Consider the following 20575-nt stretch of genomic DNA (forward strand, 5'->3'; position numbering starts at 1 on the left):
GGGCTGTCCCACTGCTCCGCATTTGGGACACTGCCTTAGGGATATAAGATTAACAGGTCACCAGCCAGCCTTTCAGCAAAACCGTACCTAACCTACCAGTTCGGGCAGACTGTAACTCGTTTGTAAAGGCTTGTTGAGAACATTTCTAGAGCTTTCCTTCCTCTATCTGGTCAGGAAATGTTTCCTTACAGGCACTGTGTGTTTCAGACCACTTGTAGATTAGGGTCCCTGGGATCCCAATCCTTCAGCTTCTGCTATGAAGGTGAATATTTCATTCAACTTTGTATTTCATTTAAATATTACATCTTAAATATTAATGTTGGACATTAATCTTCCCAGCAGCTAAGATTACTCCTGGGGCTTTCTGCCAGGTTCTTGATTTTATTCCAGGGAACTCAGCCTAAAATCTAACTGCGGAGGAAGGACCACATAAGGCCCAGGTGGCTTCCTCTCCCAGGCTCTGGGGGGGCTGAGGTCCAGTCTGGCCCTGCGTTCAGGGAAGCCAGATCTCCCCCTGACCCTGGTGTTCTCCCTTCCAGCGGTCCCACGGCATTCTCCTAGGGGTGGTGGGCTCTGATGTGGCCCTGAGAGAGCTGATGAAGCTGGCGCCCCGGTACAAGGTGAGCCTGAGTCAAGTTGCTGAGTGGGAGTCACAGGCTCCCAAGGAGCTGCCCCACCAGTCTCAGGAGCCTCTCTGCAGACAGTGCAGCCAAGCCCAGAGCTGGTATGGGGCCCTGCCTCCCACCCTCAGAGATGTGCAGGCATTGAGCTCAGGCACAGTGGCTTGGACTCCTGGGACCCTTTGTTACCACCAGAACTGACTTGCTCTGTGGCCTTTAGCAAGTGCTTTCCCTTCTGGTACCTCAGTTTCTCAATCTGCTCCTCCATGCCATACAGTCCTGTTTTGGGAACGAGTGAGATTATCATCAAAGCACCTAGAGCATATGGTGGGAAAGAGGCCAAGTGATGATATACATTATTAAGGCTGCTATAAACAGTAGAATTAGGAGAGGAATTTGAAATTAATGGCTGAAGCACTGCACCGGCTCAGTTATATTCCCATCTGGAAAACTCGCTGCTGTGTGCTGCTGTCTTTAACCCGCCTGTGGCCCCAAACCCCTTCTCACCTGCAGTCCTCCAGCACTCACAGCTCTGGTCTCCCTCGGCCTTGTCTTTGTAGCTTGGCGTGCATGGATATGCCTTTTTGAACACCAACAATGGGTACATTCTCTCACATCCTGACCTCCGACCCCTGGTAGGTACAGATCTTATTTGTCTTGGGATCTTAACCCTATGTGGTTTGGGGTGCTTCATAAAACAGTTAAAACAATGAACACACGCTGGGCTCCACCTAGGAACCCAGTGGGTAATATGAGAAAAATTGTAAGTCAGGCCCTGTTTCTGAGTTGTTCATAGTCCAGCAGAAGAGACAGGCAAAGATACATGAACTAACTGGTGAAGAGGCCAGCGAGCATGTGGTGAGCGTGCAGTTCCCCCCGCAGGACACAGCCACTCATGCTCCCGTCACTGCCTCAGCAGCTCCACAGTTCTTCTTGGAGCCTGACAGTGGTATCAGTAGATCCACGGGGGCATGAGGGTTGAGTGAACAATAAAAATGTCAGAGGAGCTGTCTTGTGAGAGGCGGAGGGCAGGAGAGCAAAAGCTCCCCTGGGTTTGTCTTGGTCTGTGTCCTTGGGTGCTCCTGCCTCCTTCCTAGCTCTCTCCATCCTGATACAGGGATTGGGAGCATTTTCACATGCATTCAACTGAACAACAGATGGCCAAGAGAGGAACTTCCACCATTTCATCTGAAAGTTCTGCCTCCAGGGCTAGGGGTTCCCTATTGCTCTACTTCTGGTCATGGCACTTTACAATAATGGCCACACCTCTCAGAGGGATTGTTGGGGTATTGGGGGGAAGGAGTTAGGGTCCCAGAAGAATCTTAACCCTTTCCCCTCTGCCAGTCTTATACTGAATCAGGTTGATAGCTGAGGACAATAACTAGCAGAGTACCTTTCTAAAAATTTACTAAGGGGCTCATCTGCCCAGGTGCCATTTGGGGAGATCAGTATAAGCCATATTCCATTCCATTTGGTTGAGATAGTTACTGAGTAAGGCAACTGATTGTGCTATTGCAGGCAAACTATAGAGGTTCAGAGTAGAGGGAGATCAGGGCACACTGGAAAGCACTCTGTCTTCCCAATTCAGACTCTGCTGGGGAAGCATATGAACCCATAATGGGTCACTGACCTATACCAGTGGGTTCTGTAAGGGGCAGCCCCAGTGCCAACAAATGACTCACTAGGGAAATAATAAATGTGTTGATCCTGGAGCTAACTTGTAGAATGAAGGGGTACTAGTCAGAAACCCATCTATTATCACCTATGTAATCTAGATAGATATATGACTTCAGCCAACCAATTCATGTTGTAGACTTACTGTGTGCCTGACCTTATAATGCTCTGAGAATGCTGTAAACAGAAGTTCATAGTCTAATTAAGAGAATAGACTATATACAAATAGACTTACACAAATGAAACAAATTAGAGAAAAGCACCATGTAGAACATTATTATATAACAAAAGATATGGCAAAGCCAACTTCATGAGATCCCTAAGGAAAGCACTACTGATTTGTGATAGGTATTAAGGAGAACAATAGTTGAGTACAAAAAAGAAATATAATAGAGGACATGTCTAGTAACAAATTGAAACAGGGTCAAGAGCCACACTTTTGACCTGAAATCTTTTTATGTCAGTGCCCAAAGTATGACTAATTAACAAAGGGGGATTCTGGTCCTAATCTGAGGAGCTAAAGATGCTCTTTCAGGTATCATCAGGAATTATGAAATAGAAATGAATGAAAAATGTTGCAGCTTATTCAAAAGAAGCAGATCCAGTGTCGAAATTGGTAGGACAGTGCTGTTTGTCATGAGTGTAGATATTCATAAGGCCAAGAATGGAACATTATCCACGCAGGGACAAGGAGGAAAAGAGGAGAGGAAAAGAAAGATACCATTGTGGCAGTTTTATTACAGATCTCCTGCGAGGGCAAGAAATAAGGATGAGGCTTTTCTGAAAAAAGAAAAATTGCCAGAAGCAAGATGCACAGTGATAGGGGATGTCAACCATTCAAGCATCTGCAGGGGGGCCTCATTCAGCTAAAAGTAAACCCTCTGATTAATTCTTAGTTTACACTGAGAAACCATTCTCTTTCTCTTTTTTAAATTATTTTTTATTTATTATTATTATTATTTTTAATATGTCTCTATTGATTTCAGAGAGGAAGAGAGAGGGAGAGAGAGAGAGAAACATCAATGATGAGAGAGTCATTGATTGGCTGCCTCCTGGACGCACCCTACTGGGGATCGAGCCTGCAACCAGGGCATGTGCCGTGACCTGGAATCAAATCTTGATCTCCGGATTATAGGTCAATGTTCAACCACTGATCCATACCTGCAGGGCTATTTTTTATTTTTCAATTACAGTTGACATCCAATGTTATATCCATTTCAGGTGTACACCCAGTGATTAGACATTATATGACTTACTAAGTGATCACCTCAATAAATCTCATACCCATCTAACACCATGCATAGTTATTAGAATATTAATGACTATATTCCCTATGCTGTACTTTATATGATTATTCTGTAACAATCAATCTGTACTTCTTAATCCCTTCACCTTTTTCACCCATCCCCTCCACCCCCTTCCATATAGCAACCATCAAAATGTTCTCTGTATCTATGAGTTTGTTTCTTTCTGCTTCTTTGTTGGTTTTTATGGGGTTTTTTTTTATTCAATTATTGATATATATGTATTTATTGCCATTTTATTGTTCATATTTTTATCTTTTTTTCCCTTCTTCTTCTTAAAGAAGGCCCTTTAACATTTCATGTAATACTGGTTTTGTAGTGATGAACTCCTTTAGCTTTTCCTTGTCCGGGAAGCTTTTTATCTGCCCTTCAATTCTAAATGAGCTTTGCTAGGTAGAGTCATCTTGCTTGTAGGTCCTTGTTTTTCGTTACTTTGAAATTTTCTTGCCAAACTCTTCTGCAAAGTTTCTGTTGAGAAATCAGCTGACAGTCTTATGGGAGCTCCCTTGTAGGTGACTAATTGCTTTTCTCTTGCTGCTTTTAAAATTCTCTCCTTGTTTTTAATCTTTTGCATTTTAATTTTGATGTGTCTTGGTGTGGGCCTCTCTGGGTTCATCTTGTTTGGGACTCTCTGCTTCCTGGACTTGCATGTCTATTTCCTTCATCAAGTTAGGAAAGTTTTCTGTCATTATTTTTTCAAATAGGTTCTCAATCCCTTGCTCACTCTCTTCTCCTGGCACCCCCATGATGTGAATGTTGGTAAGCTTGAAGTTGACCCAGAGATTCCTTACACTGTCTTCATTTTTTTTATTTATTCTTTTTTCTTTTGGCTGTTCTGATTGGGTGTTTCGTGCTTCCTTATTAAATTGCTGACCTGATTCTCAGCTTCATCTACTCTACTGTTGATTCCCTGTAAATTATTCTTCATTTCAGTTAGTGTAGCCTTCATTTCTGACTGGTTCTTTTTAATGGTTTTCATGTCTTTTTATATGCTGTTCAAGTTCTCTTTAAGTTCAACTACTCTTCCCTTAAGTTTATTGAACATCCTTTTAACCAGTGTTTTGAACTCTGCATATAGTAGATTGCTTTTTTCCATTTTTAGTTCTTTTTTTTGGAATTTTGCTCTGTTCTTTCATTTGGGTCATGTTTATTTGTTTCCTCATTTAGGCAGCCTCTCTGTGCTTGTTTCTATGTATTAGGTAGAGCTTCTAATGTCTCCCAGGCTTGGTAGAGTGGCCTAATGTAGAAGGTGTCCTGTAGGGTCCAGTGGAACAGCCTTTCTGATCATCCAAGCTGGGCACTCCAGGGGCATCTCCTGTGTGGGCTTGTACACCCTCCTGTTGTAGTGGAGCCTTATTTGCTGTTGGCACATCAATGAGAGGGATTTACCACCAGGTCAGTTGACTGCAAGGACTGTTTGTGACCACCAACCTCTGTGGAGGATCAGCTGTGCAGGGACTGCCTCACAGAACAGAGCTTACCTCAGCAGGGCTCTGTTGCCTCTGAGTCTGCCCATTGAGTGTGGTTGGGTGGTGCTTTGACATAGTCTGAAGCTGCCCACTGGGTGTGTTGGCTCTGGGGCCTCTCAGAAGGTGCAGGCTAAGGTCATTCACCACCTGTGTTCTTCCTGGGGCCATCTGGCTTGATTTGCATATAGCTGCTACTTGTGCTGGGCTTGGAGGTGCCCAGGAGAGGCCAAACTGCGAACCACATGCTGGGCCTTGGACTACTTAACAAGAGGTATGGGACATGCTGAGGCCAGATGCTGCTTGTTTGAGAGATTTTTGGAAAGTCTGAAGCTTGAGACAAAACAGTCCATTTGTATGGAAAAGACACTGGAAACAGCCTGAGTAGTCCTATAAGTTTGGTGGTGCACCAGGGTGGGGCAGGGAATCACCAGGGTGGGGCACAGAATGATAACTAGATTGACAGAGACTCAGATATGGCACTCGCCTACTGGCTCTTTGCAGGGAAGGCTCATCAAAGAAACAATGGCCTCTGTCTGCACTTCTGTCTGGGAGAAGGCTGCCCCCCACCCCTAGCTCTTGCGCTGATGCCAGATGATTCAGTTTCTCCCTATATGTTCCTGGTGCCTTTTGAGCTGCTATCTCAGTGCTGGAGCTCAGAGAGAGTTAGTCCAAGTAAGTCCATATGCCAGCCCTTTAAGAGAAACACCTCAGACCAGCAACCCTCTGTCTCACTCAGCCTCAATTCCAGCTGGTTTTTACAGCCAGAAGTTATGGGGACTTCTCTTTTCAACACTGGAACCCTGGGCACCTGGTGTGGGGCTGGGACCCCTCATTCCTCATGGGGGACCTCCACAGTCAAGATATCCCTCCCAATTTTTATCTGCCACACATGGGTGTGGAACCAGCCCCTTCTGCATCTTTGCCCCTCCTTCCAGTACCAATGTGGCTTCTTCTTTAAATCCCTAGTTATAGAACTTCTATTCAGCTAGATTTTAAGTGTTTCTGAATGATGATTGTTCTGTAGTTTAGTTGCAATTTTGATGTGGTCGTGGGAGGATGTGAGTACTGCATTTACCTATACTGCCGTCTTGACCAGAGGTCTATTCTCTTTTTTTATTTGATCTATTACTAAGCTAAACCTGGGAAGTGGTGCAGGCCTAATAGGAGGGAGGGAGGGAGAGAGAGAGAGGGGGAGAGAAAAGTCATGGTAAGAAAATAATAATAACATTCAAAGAGTGCTGGTTAATGACTCTATGTCAAGCTGGAAATAGATCTTTTATTGGGCATTGCAGAATATGTCTGCCCTTGGTTCTGTCCCACTCAAAAAATTCTATCAACAAGATGAAAACACAGAAGGCAGATGCCACAAAGTCCGGAAGGTATGGCTAATACAGTAAGTGAGAAAATTAGTATTCAGGAAGTATTTTTCCAAAACAATGAGCTGAAACTAACCAGATGAAGTATATTAGGGATGCATGAAAATTTCTGCAAAATACTCAGTCCTCAAGCTTAAGATTGTAAAGACGTAATTTAACAGTGTGTCACGTGAGGAAGGCCCAGGAGATTAACAGGCTGAAAACTCGATTTGTGCTGTCAGGGCAGCTGTCCTGGAAGTCCGGCAGAATCAGAGGCAGCAGTGTGATAGTTGGACCACACACCACACCAGTCAGACGCTATCTGAAATATTGACTTTTGTCTTAGGCACTCCATTTTGGGAATGACACTGACAAAGTAGAGCATGTTCCAAGGGAGTTGAGGCATTTGCAAATTAGGAATGTTTGGCCTGGAGAACTGAAGTCTTAGGAATGACAAGCACCTTCAGAAATCTCAAGGGTTATCAAAGGGAAGACAGTCTGTGTAGCTCCAGGTAAATAACTAAGACCAGTGAGTAAAAGTTACAGGGAGGCAGATTTCAGTTCTGTATGAGGAAGAACTTTCTAACAATCGGAGCTGCCCCAAACTATGACAAGCTTACTTAAAAAGAGGGAGCTCCTCCCATGGGAAATATTCACTCAGCGGCTGTGAGACCACCTGTCACAAATGTTAACAGGAAAGCTCTGCATTTGGGTTAAACATTGGCCCAAATAACCTTAAGGAATCACTGAGATTCTTTGATCTTATAAATATACCCATAAGGCTTTATAGAAGAGATGAAACTTGAGCAGGCCCTTAAGTAAACCTCATGTTTTTCTTTCTGACCTGCCCACTCTAGTACAAAGAGGGGAAGAAACTAAAACCCAAACCTAACTACAACAGCGTGGATCTCTCTGAAGTGGAGTGGGAGGACCGAGCTGAAATCGTGAGTGGGGAAAGTGGGAGGAGAAGGAGCTAGTTTAGCTCTATGGCCAATACATGAGCAAGCTGCGTGGCTGGAAGCTCTAAACCACTCTCTACATCTCGGTGGAGCCTTCCAAGCCCAAACCAGTAACAATTCCTATAATGGGCAATTCTTCAAATAACTGTAAAGATATAACAATATCTTCCTGAATCACAAGGATTACTGAGACTGCATGAGCTCATGTTTATAAGCTACAGAGTTGGAGTTCTAGAGGTGTTTTAGTCTGGCGTTTGGTGTCAGTAGCTCATCCTAGAGGAAAGTATGTCTTGGTAATATGACACTATGTTCCCTCATATATCAGTACACTTTGGAACAGTATCTTAGTGAATTTCCAGAATTATAAGCTAAATGGAACCTAGAATCTGGTCTCTATTCTTCTCGGTGCTCTGCTCAGAGGAAAAAGGAAAGAAACAAAAGTGTTCCCAGGCATCACCTACAATCTGGCCAGTAAAGCTCCACCCTCCAGTGTGAGCCAAGGAACTAATTCCATTCTTTTTCTCTTGAAGCTCAGAACAGCCATGATCAATGGGGAAACGGGTTCTCTCTCTATGGACGTGAAGGTTCCGCTGGACAAAGGGGTAAGGTACTAGAGAAAAAAAGCCAGGCTCTGGTCCCAGAAGGCAGCATTGCCGTTAATTGAAGTTGGGGGTGATGACAAGGAACACGGACTTAGTTAAATTAGAACTTCAGACCTTAGAGCTTGCTGTAGGCTAGAGGGTTTGGTTAGAGAGCAAATCCAAGTGTGCATCGGCCCCAGAGAAGCATCAGGCCCAGGAACCGTCGCTCACATCAAGGCCGGGTTCTTGGGTGACTACGACGCGAGGCAGCTGGTCAGCCCGAGTTTTTACAACTCTTCTTTCTTCCTTATGCTGCCTGCTACTTGGCCCTTTCGCTGTTTATGATGGAAAGGAGAAAAGTGACAGTTAATTTTGCAAATTGCTAGCAGCTCCTGTAAAACATGTTATATGGAAAGAGGTTAAAAATAATTGCCCTTCTCTATAGCTGATTTTTATCCACTGTAACCACAGATGCTCAAGAATCGATACCCTCACTGACACCATTACTGTCTTCACAGACCCACACATCACTTATAAAAGATCATTTCACCTTCTCGCTTGAAAGGTTCCAATGCATTTTCAGTGAATTTTCATTGTCCCTTGACATATTTACAAATGTCACCTCCTCCCTCACAGCCACCCCCACCTCCTCCTCCTGTTGCCCATCTGTCTCAGCTAAAAGAACACAGGCATCTGTCTGCAACAATTAGACCCAAGTTCTTCTACAAACACAGACCTCCATGGAAGCCAAACAAGAAAGCACTGGGAAGGAAAGGCAATTCATTGCATTCCTTTGAGATACACAGACTGACTGTCACCGGGACCAATATCTGATTTCTGTGGTAGCTGCCTTCTTTCTTTAAGTTCTGGGCTGAGAAAGGCCTCCTTTAGGCAGACTGGGCAGTACCAGTGATGTGAGACCATCTATTTCAGCAGCTGCTCCTCCTGATCCAAAACAATAGAGGTCTCTTCCATGAGCCTCCGTCTTGATCCCATCCAGACCCCCACGCATATGCACGAGGGTGCCCTCCCCTGCCCAGCCCTGCCAGAGCATTAAGGTAGGACTGATGCTACAACGAAAACTTTAACGTGCCCATGGCATACGGCAACTTCAAGACAGATTTGAGTGTGACTCTACTGTATCGAATTCAGACCAGCTTATGAAGTGGGTGTGGCTCTTTGAACTTCCTTTCCTTCTCATGCTGCTTTCACACTTCTCAAAGCCACCAAGGAAGAGCCCTAACCTGACCCAGGCAGCCTGAGCTTCTCCAGAAACCTCAGCGCACCCTTTTGATACGTGTGCATCGCTGCTAATAAATCATCCGAGTTAAATTTTTAATTTAAGAAAGGCTTCCTGACACACAGGTGCTTGGACATAAAGAAGTAGGGTGGTGATGATCATGGTCACAACTGTGATGGACATGTCGTAACACGCACATGTTCATGCCTTACTGCTACTACTATTAATTATAATAAAATAATAGTAATAATGGCAGAAACTGGACTAAGCACTTAATAAGTGTTCACTCACTCGACACTCACAACCTTATGAAGTAGGTACTATCCTATCCCCATGGTACAGATGAGGAAATGCAGAGGTTATAAACTTGCCCAGGGTCACCTAGGTGATTACCACATGGGCCACCACGTGGATTTGATTCTAGACCACACACTCTTTTTTTTTTTTTAATCCTCACCTGAGGATATGTTTAGAGAGAGGAAAGGATGGGGGGAGAGAGAGAGAAACATTGATTGGTTGTCTCCTGTACACACCCTGACTGGGAATCGAACCTGCAACCTTTTAGTGTACAAGACAACGCTCTAATGAACCAGGCCACCCGGCCAGGGCTAGACCCCATACTCCTGACCACTACTTTATAAAGCCTTTTTATAGGACTGGCCCTGAATTCTCAACTCACTCTCCAGCCTTAAAGATTTTCCAAATCCCTTTAGAATAGCATTTCTAGTCTACCTTTACAGTCCATTGTCTTCTCTGCTTCCTTACCCCATCATATCAAAACTCCACCCTCTTTCATCTTCCCTCTCTCTACTCTCATGCCAGAAGCTACTGCACTTGCACTGTGTGGGGGACATTTTGCTGGTACAAGGGCCACTGTGGTGGAATCCAGCCTCTCACTGCTCTGGTCCATAATGATGCCACTCTTCCCCAATGGTGCTCCACTTGGTTCACTACCAGCTGCTCTGTTTCTCCTTCATGTCCTCTCTTTTTCTCAGAGTCACAGGCAGTCTCGTTGTTTGCTTGCCTGCCAATCAATCTATCCCAGTCCTCTCTCAGCTCAGTGGTGCAACTCACTTGGCAAGTGTGTTCCTCAGTAGCAGCGCTCTTCAGGTCTAGGCCCAGGGAAGCTTTCTTAAAGCATGCAGGTATCTCTTTTCACTCAAGCCATCCTCCTGGCAGGTGACTTGTTTTGTTGTTTTCCCCAGGGGATTTTATATGCATCCCTATTTCTCACAGATTATTCAGGCCTTTCTAAATCTCCCCTAAACTCCAGACACACAACTATGGTGACATGACCAAGCACAGTAGTACAATCCCAGCATGATTTAGGACAGGATCCACAAACTCAAAAACCTATGGGACCAGATAAGCCATGTTCAGAAATGTGAGTGAGAGAAGGGATAAGCCTCAATCCTGGGAGTGCTGGCAACTATGGCAAACTGGGGAGTACACAGGCAATCTAAAGGAGATAGCCAGGAATCCATATTTTTTAATGTGTGCATCTAATTCCAAAAATGTTAAAAACACAATCTGGGCCAATATCTGGTATATAAAACTTGTAAGAAGTCCATGTTTGCCATGTACACCTTCTACTTGCCACATTGATAGAAGGCTGTTTGCCCCAATAACAGGTGTCATAATTTCTAACCCATCAGTAGCATCCTGGCCAGATATCCTGGGACATGTTTAAAAGAACAAATCATGAAAAACAGAGTATCCTGGAGCATCTGATCTAGGACTATTTTTATCATTTTCATGTTGTTTGATAGTTTAGAACAAATATTTAGTAGTGGAGGAGGGAGAGAGGCAGACAGGTTCTTGCAAGTTAACCCTGCTAACTGGGGTGTGTGGTATGTGCGCATGTGCACACACACGCAGCTGGCACAGGCATTAGGGCAGCTTCACCGCGTGTTCCTCTAATCCCCATGCACTGGATCCAAGGAGACAGAATTAGAGTGCTCTGTGGTGCTCTCTCTCTCTTTTTCTACCTCTCTCTCTCACACAGAACATACTCACATGCTTTTCTTTTCCAGCACAGGGAGGCAATCTATTGAAGGGAGAGATTGTTAATACACCTCTTTACTTTCACCCTCCAAACCTCTCCAGTTTTCTCTTTCCATTAATTAACAGGATTCAGGGACTCCCCACCCCACCCTTCTCTCTCCATTTGCTTTAGTCTTAAAAGATGACTCAAAGATCTGATCTTGGTCATGAAGGAGTAGCTTGCATTTAGACTCACCTTCCCCCAGATGATAATTATAAATCTGGAAGGTATATTAAAATACAAACTTTATAAAGGCACATGGAAGTGACCAAAAGCAGGCAGAAATGAAGGCTGAAGAGTATTTCAGCTGCTGCTGGTGGTAATGGATGGGGGGGGTGCTCAGTTTGGAATCTGATTCCCACTGAGGTGGGGAAGCTTAGTAAATGCCATAGGGTTTCCTTAGAAAGCACAGAAGAGCTGCACTTTTGGAAGGAAGACTATGTGTCAAGACCCAGGGATTCACCCTAAACCGAAAGACAAAGTTGAAACAGACTCACCCTAACAAAAATGTAAGTCCAAGTCTCCACAAGCTCAAGGTGACCAGAAAATGATTTATCTGATGATAAAATAAAAATCAACACTCTTCAGAGGAAGACAATGTGTGTACAACCTATTCTTTACAACAGCCAGTATACAAAAAAAATTATTACACATGTGAAGAAACAGGGAAGTGTGACACATCGTTAAGAGAAAAACATAGTAAACTTAAACTTAACTATGGAGATGACCCAGCTATGGGAATTAGAAGAAGGATTTTAAAGAGGGTATGATAAATTTGCATAAGGAATAAAAAAAAGATGGCCATAGTGAGTGAATAGATGGAGAATCTCAAGAGAAATGATTAGCATTTGATTAAAGAAGCAGAACCACTACAAGTGATATGAATATAGGGCTTTATTCTAGGGGCTAGACTTGTGAAACTGTGGGAGCTGGTGAAGTTTACAGAAGGCTGGTATCTCTGCATCTAGTGGTGACCAAGAAGTCATCGTAGGACAGCAGGGCAGCAGCTGGGAAGGAAAGCTGGAAGATATGTGGGGAAAGCAAGAACAAACTGGAACCCCCGAGGAAAAACAGGAACCTATGAGGAAAACCTAAAATCCAAATTTGTCTCTCACTACCTCCAACCACAGTGACGTCAGTGATCTGCAGAAAGAGCCCTTCATGTGGAGCCACACACTCACAGGGCTCGGGTCTCAGAGAAAAGGAAGGAGACCCAGTGGCTGCTGAGGAGGCTTTGAGTGTGGCTACTTACTCAGGCCAAGAAGGTAAACCAACAGCTCAGAGCAAGCTACAAGTGCTTTTAGTGTGTAAAATGGTTGCTGCTTCAAGTTTGCCTTAAAAATCTCATGCAAACTTCTCTTTTGGACAACCCTGAACTTGGAACCATACAGGGAAGTGAATCTGGAAATGTAGTTACAGCTTAGTTAATTTGACACAGCATAAAACTACCCCAAGAACCAAATACAGTTTTTAGAACTGAATAATACAGTATCTGAAATAAAATTTTTACTGGATTGGAGTTCTGGCCAAGATGGCAGAGTAGGTAAATACTGTGCTCACCTCCTCCTATGACCACTTCAAAATTACAACTAATTACAGAACAACCATCATTGAGAACCACCTGTAATCTAGCTGAACAGAAGTCCTACAACCAAGGATATAAAGAAAAGGCCATGTAGAGACTGGTAGGAGGGGTGGAGACACAGAAGAGGCTGTTCCCACACCCATGTGTGGCTGTACAAAATCAGAAAGGATATCTCAGTGCAGAGGTCCCCCTGAAGAGTCAGGAATCCCAGCTTCACACCAGGCTCCCTAGCCCAAGATTCCAGTACTGGGAAGAGAAGTCGTCATAACTCCTGGCTGTGAAAACCAGTGGGATGGCAACTGAGTGAGATAAGGGCAGCTGGACTCCCAGGTACTGCAGGTCTTAAAGGCCTGTGCATGGACTTACATTCACTCACTGGGGCCACAGCTCAAAACACACCAGGGACATATAGGGGGAAACTGAATTGTCTGACTTCAGGGCCAGGACTGAAGGAGCACTTCGCAGGCTCCATTGTTCCTTTGCTGAGCCTTTCCCCATCACAGCCTTCAGGAACAGGCAGTCATCAGTCTGAGGTTCCATCAACCTGGTTAACACTGTTAGCCCCTCACTGGTGATTCCGAGACCCTTGTACCACCCAACTTGTGGGCCCACCCAAGCCTCTTTCAGCAGCTTTCCATACAAACAGCCTGTCTCAGCTCATGCTGCAGACTACCCTAAAATCTCTCAAAGGTCCACAAAACCCAAACAAGCCGCATCTGGCTTTGGCATGTCCATACCTCTTGCTAAGCAACCACAAGCCTGGCACTTGCAGCAGCCAGCCTCAGTTTGCAGCTTAGCCTCTCCCGGGCACCTCTGAGCTGCAACCATCTGCAGATCACTTTGTAGCCCATACCAAGTGGCCCCAGACTAGGTACAGGCAGCAGCTGACCTTGGCCTGCATCAGAGCTCCTCCCAAAAGGCCCCAGAGCCAACACGCCTGGTGGCTGGCTTAAGACCACAACAGAGCACCACCCAACCACCTCTACAAATGGCACACCCAAAGGGTAGACTCAGCAGGTACCAGAGCCCCAATAAAATGAATCTTTTTCAGTGGGGTCAGCCCCTGCACAAAAGCTTCTTGGCTGTAGTCATGGCCATTCCTCACAGCCAATTAGCCTGAGGGTCAATCCCTTCCACTGATGTTCCAACAGCAATCAACAGGCAGGACAACAAAATCCACACAAAGGACACTCCTGGAGCACCCAGCTCAGGTGACCAGGGAGACTGTGTTACAGGGCCCCATAGGACACCTTCTGCATAAGGTGCTTACTTGCATAAGGTGCTTACTTACATAAGGTGCTCTACCAAGATCAGGAGACAGAGCAGATCTACTTAATACGTAGAAACAAACACAAGTCAGCCAAATGAGGGGACAAAGAAACCTGTCCCAAATGAAAGAACAGAACAAAACTCTAGAAAAAGAACTAAATAAAATGGAAACAAGCAATTTACCAGATGCAGAGTTCAAAACACTGGTTATAAGGATGCTCAATAAACATAGAGGAAGAATAGTTGAACTTGGTGAGACCTCTAACAAAGAGATAAGAAACATAAAAAAGAACCAGTCTGAAATGAAGAGTACAATAACTAAAATGAAGAATAGTCTAGAAGGAATCAACAGTAAATTAAATGAAGCAGAGGATCAAATTAACAATTTGGAAGACAAGATAGCAGAAAACACCCAATCAAAACAACAAAAAGAATCCAAAAAATGTTTAAGGGGCCTTGGGAACAAAATCAAGCATACCAACATTTGCATAATAGGGATACCAGAAAGAGAAGAGTGAGAGCAAGGGATTGAGAACCTATTTGAAGAAATAATAATGGAAAACTTTCCTAACCCGGCAAAGGAAATAGACATACAAGTTCAGGAAGCACAGAGAGTCCCGAATAAAATGGGACCCAAATAAGAAGGGAGCTCCTATAAGACTGTCAGCTAATTTCTCAAGAGAAACTTTGCAGGCCAGAAAGGATTGGCACAAAATATTCAAAGTGATGAAAAGCAAAAGCCTACAACCAAGATTACTCTACCCAGTAAGGCTATCATTTAGAATAGAAAGACAGCTAAAGAGCTTCCCAGACAAGAAAAAGCTAAAGTAGTTCATCGCCACCAAACCAGTAAGTATTACAGGAAATGTTAAAGGGACTTCATTAAGAAGAAGAAAAAAGTCAGATATATGAATGATAAAATGGCAATAATTACATCCCTATCAATAATTACTTTAAGTATAAATGGATTAAATGCTCCAAACAAAATACATAGGATGGCTGAATGGATAAGAAAACAAGACCCATACATAATGCTGTCTATGAGAGACTCACTTCAGATTGAAACACATACAGACTGAAAGTGAAAGGATGGAAAAGATATTTTCATCGGAAATGAAACAAAAGCAGTGTTAGCGATACTTAGATCAGACAAAATAGACTTTAAAACAAAGGCTGTAACAAGAGACACAAAAAGACCCAGCAATTCCACTTCTGGGTATTTATCCAAAGAAATCCAAAATACTAATTCAAAAAGACATATGTATCCCTATACTCTTTGCAGCATTATTTACAATAAATATGAAAGTAACCAAAGTGTCCACCAAGTGGATAAAGAAGGTATGGTACATATATACAATAAAACATTACTCATCCATAAAAGATAATGAAATCTCAACATTTGTGACCTGAATGGACCCAGAGGGTACTATGCTAAGCAAAATAAGTCAGACAGAGAAAGACAAATACTGTATGATTTCACTTACACGTGCAACTTAAAAAACAAAATGAACAAATAAAACAGAAATAAACTCATAGATACAGAGAACAAATTAATGGTTGTCAGATGGGGGGGGACTTGGGAGGCTGGGTGAAAAAGGTGAAAGGGATTAAGAAGTACAAATTGCCAGTTACAAAAATAACCATGAGCATGTTAAGTACAGCATAGGGAATATAGCCAAGAGTATTGTAATAACTATGTATGGTGTCAGATTGGTACTAGACTTACCCAGGTGATCACTTCATAAGTTATATAAATCTCTAGTCATTATTTTGTACACCCAAATCCAATATCATATTGTATGTCAACTGTAATTTAAACAAATTTTTAATATATTTTTAAAATTTTTACTGGATGGGTTCAACAGCAGATTGAAGAAAAAATGGGGCAGTGAATTTTAAGACAGATAAATAGAAATAAACTAATCTGAACAACAGAAAGACAATTTGGGGGGAAAAAATACCCCTCCGTTACCAGTGGTTTAACATATGTCCTTGGAGTACCAGAAGAAAGGAGAAAAAATGGAGCAGAAAAAAAATATTTGAAAAAATAATGCCCTAAATATCCTGAATTTGGTAAAAAAACAACAACACATCAATCATCAGATATAAGAATATTAGCAAACACCAAGCTGGATAAAAAGAAAAAGAAGCCTGGACAGTGTGGCTAAGTGGTTGAGAGTCATCCGGTGCACCAAGAGGTCACCGGTTCAATTCCTAGTCAGGGCACATGCCTGCGTTGCTGACTTGATTGCCAGTAGGAGCTCTGCAGGAGGCAGCCGATCAGTGTTTCTCTCTCATTAATGTATTTATCTTTCTCTCTCCCCCTTCCTTCCTCTCTCTCTAAAATCAATTAAAAAAACATATTTTTTTAAAAAGAAAGAAAGAAAATCACACCTAAGCACATCATAATATACCTACTAAAAATCAAAGATAAGGGAAAATTCTAAAAACAGATAGAGGAACACAGTAATAGAATGATGGCTGACTTCTCAAACAAGAAAATATTTTTAAATGCCAAAAGAAAAAGACTATCAACTCAAATTTCTATATACATATAGAGAAAATATCCTCCCCCCAAAATAGGTGAAATAAAGACAATTTTTGATAGAATAGAACAGAGTTTGTTTCCTCAGAACTGCACTAAAAAATGCTTAAGGAAGTTCTTTAGGCTGAAGAAAAATGATGCAAATGGAAGATCTGCATGAGGAAATGGAACGCATAGGAAATATGTGAGTTAATATAAGGCTTTATTATTCTTTTAATTTCTCAAAAGGACAACTATTTAAAGTAAAAATTTTGACATTGTGTTGTAAGGCATATAATGTATGCAAATGTAAGACTAATGAAAACAACAACACGTAGTGGAGTTATCCCAAGAATGTAAGGCTAGTTTGACATTCAAGTCAATCAATCAATGTAATTCATTACATTAACAGAATAAAGGAGAAACACCATTTGGTCATCTCAACAGAAGCTAAAAGAGCATTTGACAAAATTTAACTGGGAACAGTAGGAAACTTCCTCAATCTGATAAAAGGCTTCTATGAAAAAGCTAACTTTTACTGGTGAAATAATGAACATGTCCCCCCTAAGAGTGTGATCGAGGGATGGTGTCTGCTTTCACTACTTCTGGTCAACACTGCACTGGACCTTACAAGGACAAAAAAAAAAAAAAGGCACAAAAGAGTTTTACTGTCTTAATTCACAGACAAGGTAATTGTTTACATAAAAAAAAAAATCTCAAGAATTTGCAAAACAACTGCTGAAACTAATAGATAAATTTAGTAAGTTCACAGAACACAAGGTCAATACTATAAAAATCAATTGTATTTTTATATACAGCGGCAAATAATTGGATGGTGAAATTATTTTTAAGGTCCAAACAACATAAAATACTTTAGTCATAAATTTAACAAAGATATATAGATGATAGATAGATTAGATCAATAGATAGATGATAGATGATAGATAGATAGATAGATAGATAGATAGATAGATAGATAGATAGATAGATGATAGATGATAGATAGATAGATAGATAGATAGATAGATAGATAGATAGATAGATAGAGAACTTTATAGTTTCTACACTGAAAACTTCATAACATTGTAGAAAGAATGTCAAATATAAAATTAAATAGAGAGAAAGATATAACCATGTTTATCGGTTGTAAAATCAATATTGCTAAGATGTCCATTCTCCCAAAATTGATCTATAGATCCAGCACAATCCCAATCAAAATTTGAACATAGAAGACAATTCAAAAATTTATTTGAAAATGCAATTGACCTAAAATGGCCAAAACTATCTTGAAAAAGAACACATTTGAATGATTCACACTACCTGACTTTAAAACTAATCATAACACTACAGTAATCAAGCAGGGTGGTATTGACAGAAGAATAGTAAAAATGATTGAGAATCCAGAAATAAACTAACATGTCATCGATTGATTTTTTTTTTAATTTATCTTTATTGTTGGAAGTATTACAGGTGTCCCATTTCCCCCCAAAATTGACCCCCTCCACTTCACTCCCACTCCCTCCCCAGGCCTTCACCCCATTATTGTCTGTATCCATGGGTTATGCATATATGCATATAACTTCTTTGGTTAATCTCTTCCCACCCTCCACCCCCCTTCCCTCTTCCCTCTGAAATATGGTCATCTGTTGCATGTGTCAGTCTCTCTGGATCTATTTAGTTTGTCAGATTCTTTTGTTCATTAGCTTCTTCTTAAAGAAGATCCTTCAACATTTCATGTAGTGCTGGTCTGGTGGTGATGAGCTGCTTTAGCTTTCCTTGTCTGAGAAGCTGATGATAGCTTTGCTGGGTAGAGTAATCTTGGTTGTAGGTTCTTGTTGTTTATCACTTTGAATATTTCTTGCCACTCCCTTCTGGCCTGCAAGGTTTCCGTTGAGAAATCAGATGACAGTTGTATGGATGCTCCCTTGTAGGTAACTAACTACTTTTCTCTTGCTGCTTTTAAGATTCTCTCTTTGTCTTTAACCTTTGGCATTTTAATTATGATGTGTCTAGGTGTGGGCCTCTTTGGGTTCCTCTTGTTTGGGACTCTCTGTGCTTCCTGGAATTGTAAATCTATTTCTTTCCCCTGGTAGGGGAAGTTTTCTGTAATTATTTTTTCAAATAGGTTTTTAATTTCTTGCTCTCTTTCTTCTCCTATTGGCATCACAAAAATACTAATGTTGGGCCACCTGAAATTGTCCCAGAGGCTCCTTACACTATCTTCATATTTCTGGATTATTTTTTTCTTTTTGCTCTTCTGGTTGGGTGCTTTTTGTTTCCTCATGTTCCAAATTTCTGATTTGATTCTGAGGGTCCTCTACTCTACTGTTGATTCCATGTAAATTATTCTTCATTTCAGTTCATGTAGCCTTCATTTCTGATTGGTACTTTATTATGTCATCAATGGTCTCATTTGTTTTTTTTTAATAGTCTTACTAATATCCTTAAGCATCCTTATAACCATAATTCTGAACTCTGTATCTAGTAGCTTGCTTGGTTCTATTTCATTTAGTTCCTTTTCTGGAGATTTCTTCTGTTCTTTCCTTTGTGACTTTGTTTCTTTGCCTCCACATTTTGGCTGCTTCCAGGTGTTTGTTTCTATGTATTAGGTAGAGCTGCTAAGTCTCCTGGAATTTGTAGAGTGGCTTTGTGTAGTAGGTGTCCTGTAGGGTCCAGTGGCTCAGCCTCCTCAGTCACCTGAGATGGACCTTTTAGGTGCTCCCCTGTGTGCACTGTCCTGTTGTAGTTGAGCCTTGGTTGCTGGTGGCATCACTAGGAGGAATTGACCCCCAGGCAATCAGCTGTGAGGACAAGCTGCAACTATAGCCAAAGAGCTGCTGTGCTGGAGAGACCCCTATGGAGCAGGATTTACTTCAGTGGAGCTTCGGTGTTCACTAAGTGTGCCCCTTGAGTGTGTCACTCATGGATGTGGTAGGGTTGTAATCCAGCGTGGTTGAGTCTGACCACTGGGTGCACTGTCTCTGGGGCCTCCGGGGAGGTGAACTGTCAGCCTCTGCCAGTGCCTTGCCCAGGGCCATCCAGCATGAGCTACACAGCAAACCATAGTTGGCTGCTACTTGTTCTGGGCTTGGCGGTGTCCAGGAGAGGCCAAGCTATGAGCCAATGCAGGCTGCTGCTAGTGCCAGGCCTGGGGCCACTTATTAAGCCGTATGGGGCCCACTGCTGCTTGTTTGAGAGATTTTAGGAAAGTCCTAAGCATGAGGCTCAAGAGGCCACTTGCATAGAAAAGCCCCTGGAAACGGCCTGGATGAGCTGCAAGTGGGGAGGGGCGGGGCCTCCGGGAATCACGGGGCGGGGCCAAAGGCGTGAGTCAGGTGCTGGCGATTCAAACATGGCGCCTGCCTGCCGGCTGTGTGCGGGGAGGACTCACCAAAGGAGCAACGGCCTCTGCCAGCTCTTCTGCCTGGGAGGAAGCCGCCCCCCCACCTCTCGCCCGGATCTCAGGCAGGTTAGTTCCTCCCCGAGTGTCCCAGGACCTTTCAAGCTGCTGCCCGGCGCTGGGCTCAGAGGGAGCGTCTGAGTGAGTCCGTGCTGGGCCCTTTAGGAGGAGCTGCTGGGGCTCCTGAAGCCTCCGCGACCCTCAGCCACAGTCCCTGCTGATTTCACAGCCCGAAGTTGTGGGGATTTCTCTTCCCAGCCCTGGAGCCCAGGGCTGGGGGCCTGCTGTGGGGCTGGGACCCCTCCCTCCTCTGGGAAACCTCTGCTGCTAAGATTCCCTCCTGGGTTTAAACTGCAGCACTGGGTGTGGGCCCGAGGCCGTGTCTCTGCGATTCAGCCCCGATCTGTCCACTGCTTTTTCAGTTCCCTGGTTGTAGGACTACTGTTCAGCTAGACTTCAGGAGGTTCTGAGTGATGGTTGTTCTGTATTTTAGTTGTAATTTTGATGTGGTTGTGGCAGGCAGCGGGTACAGTGGTTACCTACACTGCCAC

At 43.0% G+C, this 20575-nt stretch overlaps 1 protein-coding gene across 1 annotated transcript in view; it reads left to right on the forward strand.

Annotated features, from left to right (window-relative positions):
• Positions 1 to 20575, forward strand: part of CACNA2D4 (calcium voltage-gated channel auxiliary subunit alpha2delta 4) — a gene marked incomplete at both ends in the record, with an annotated part of 112643 nt that overhangs the window by 22964 nt on the left and 69104 nt on the right. Inside the window, 4 exons of the mRNA XM_081127755.1 lie at positions 540 to 620; positions 1181 to 1255; positions 7280 to 7366; positions 7912 to 7983. Of these exons, the coding sequence (XP_080983881.1) occupies positions 540 to 620; positions 1181 to 1255; positions 7280 to 7366; positions 7912 to 7983 (315 nt within the window). The remainder of the gene's footprint in view (positions 1 to 539; positions 621 to 1180; positions 1256 to 7279; positions 7367 to 7911; positions 7984 to 20575) is intronic.

The sequence above is a fragment of the Miniopterus schreibersii genome (assembly GCF_964146895.1).
Source record: "Miniopterus schreibersii genome assembly, chromosome: 2".
Classification (NCBI taxonomy): Eukaryota; Metazoa; Chordata; class Mammalia; order Chiroptera; family Miniopteridae; genus Miniopterus; species Miniopterus schreibersii.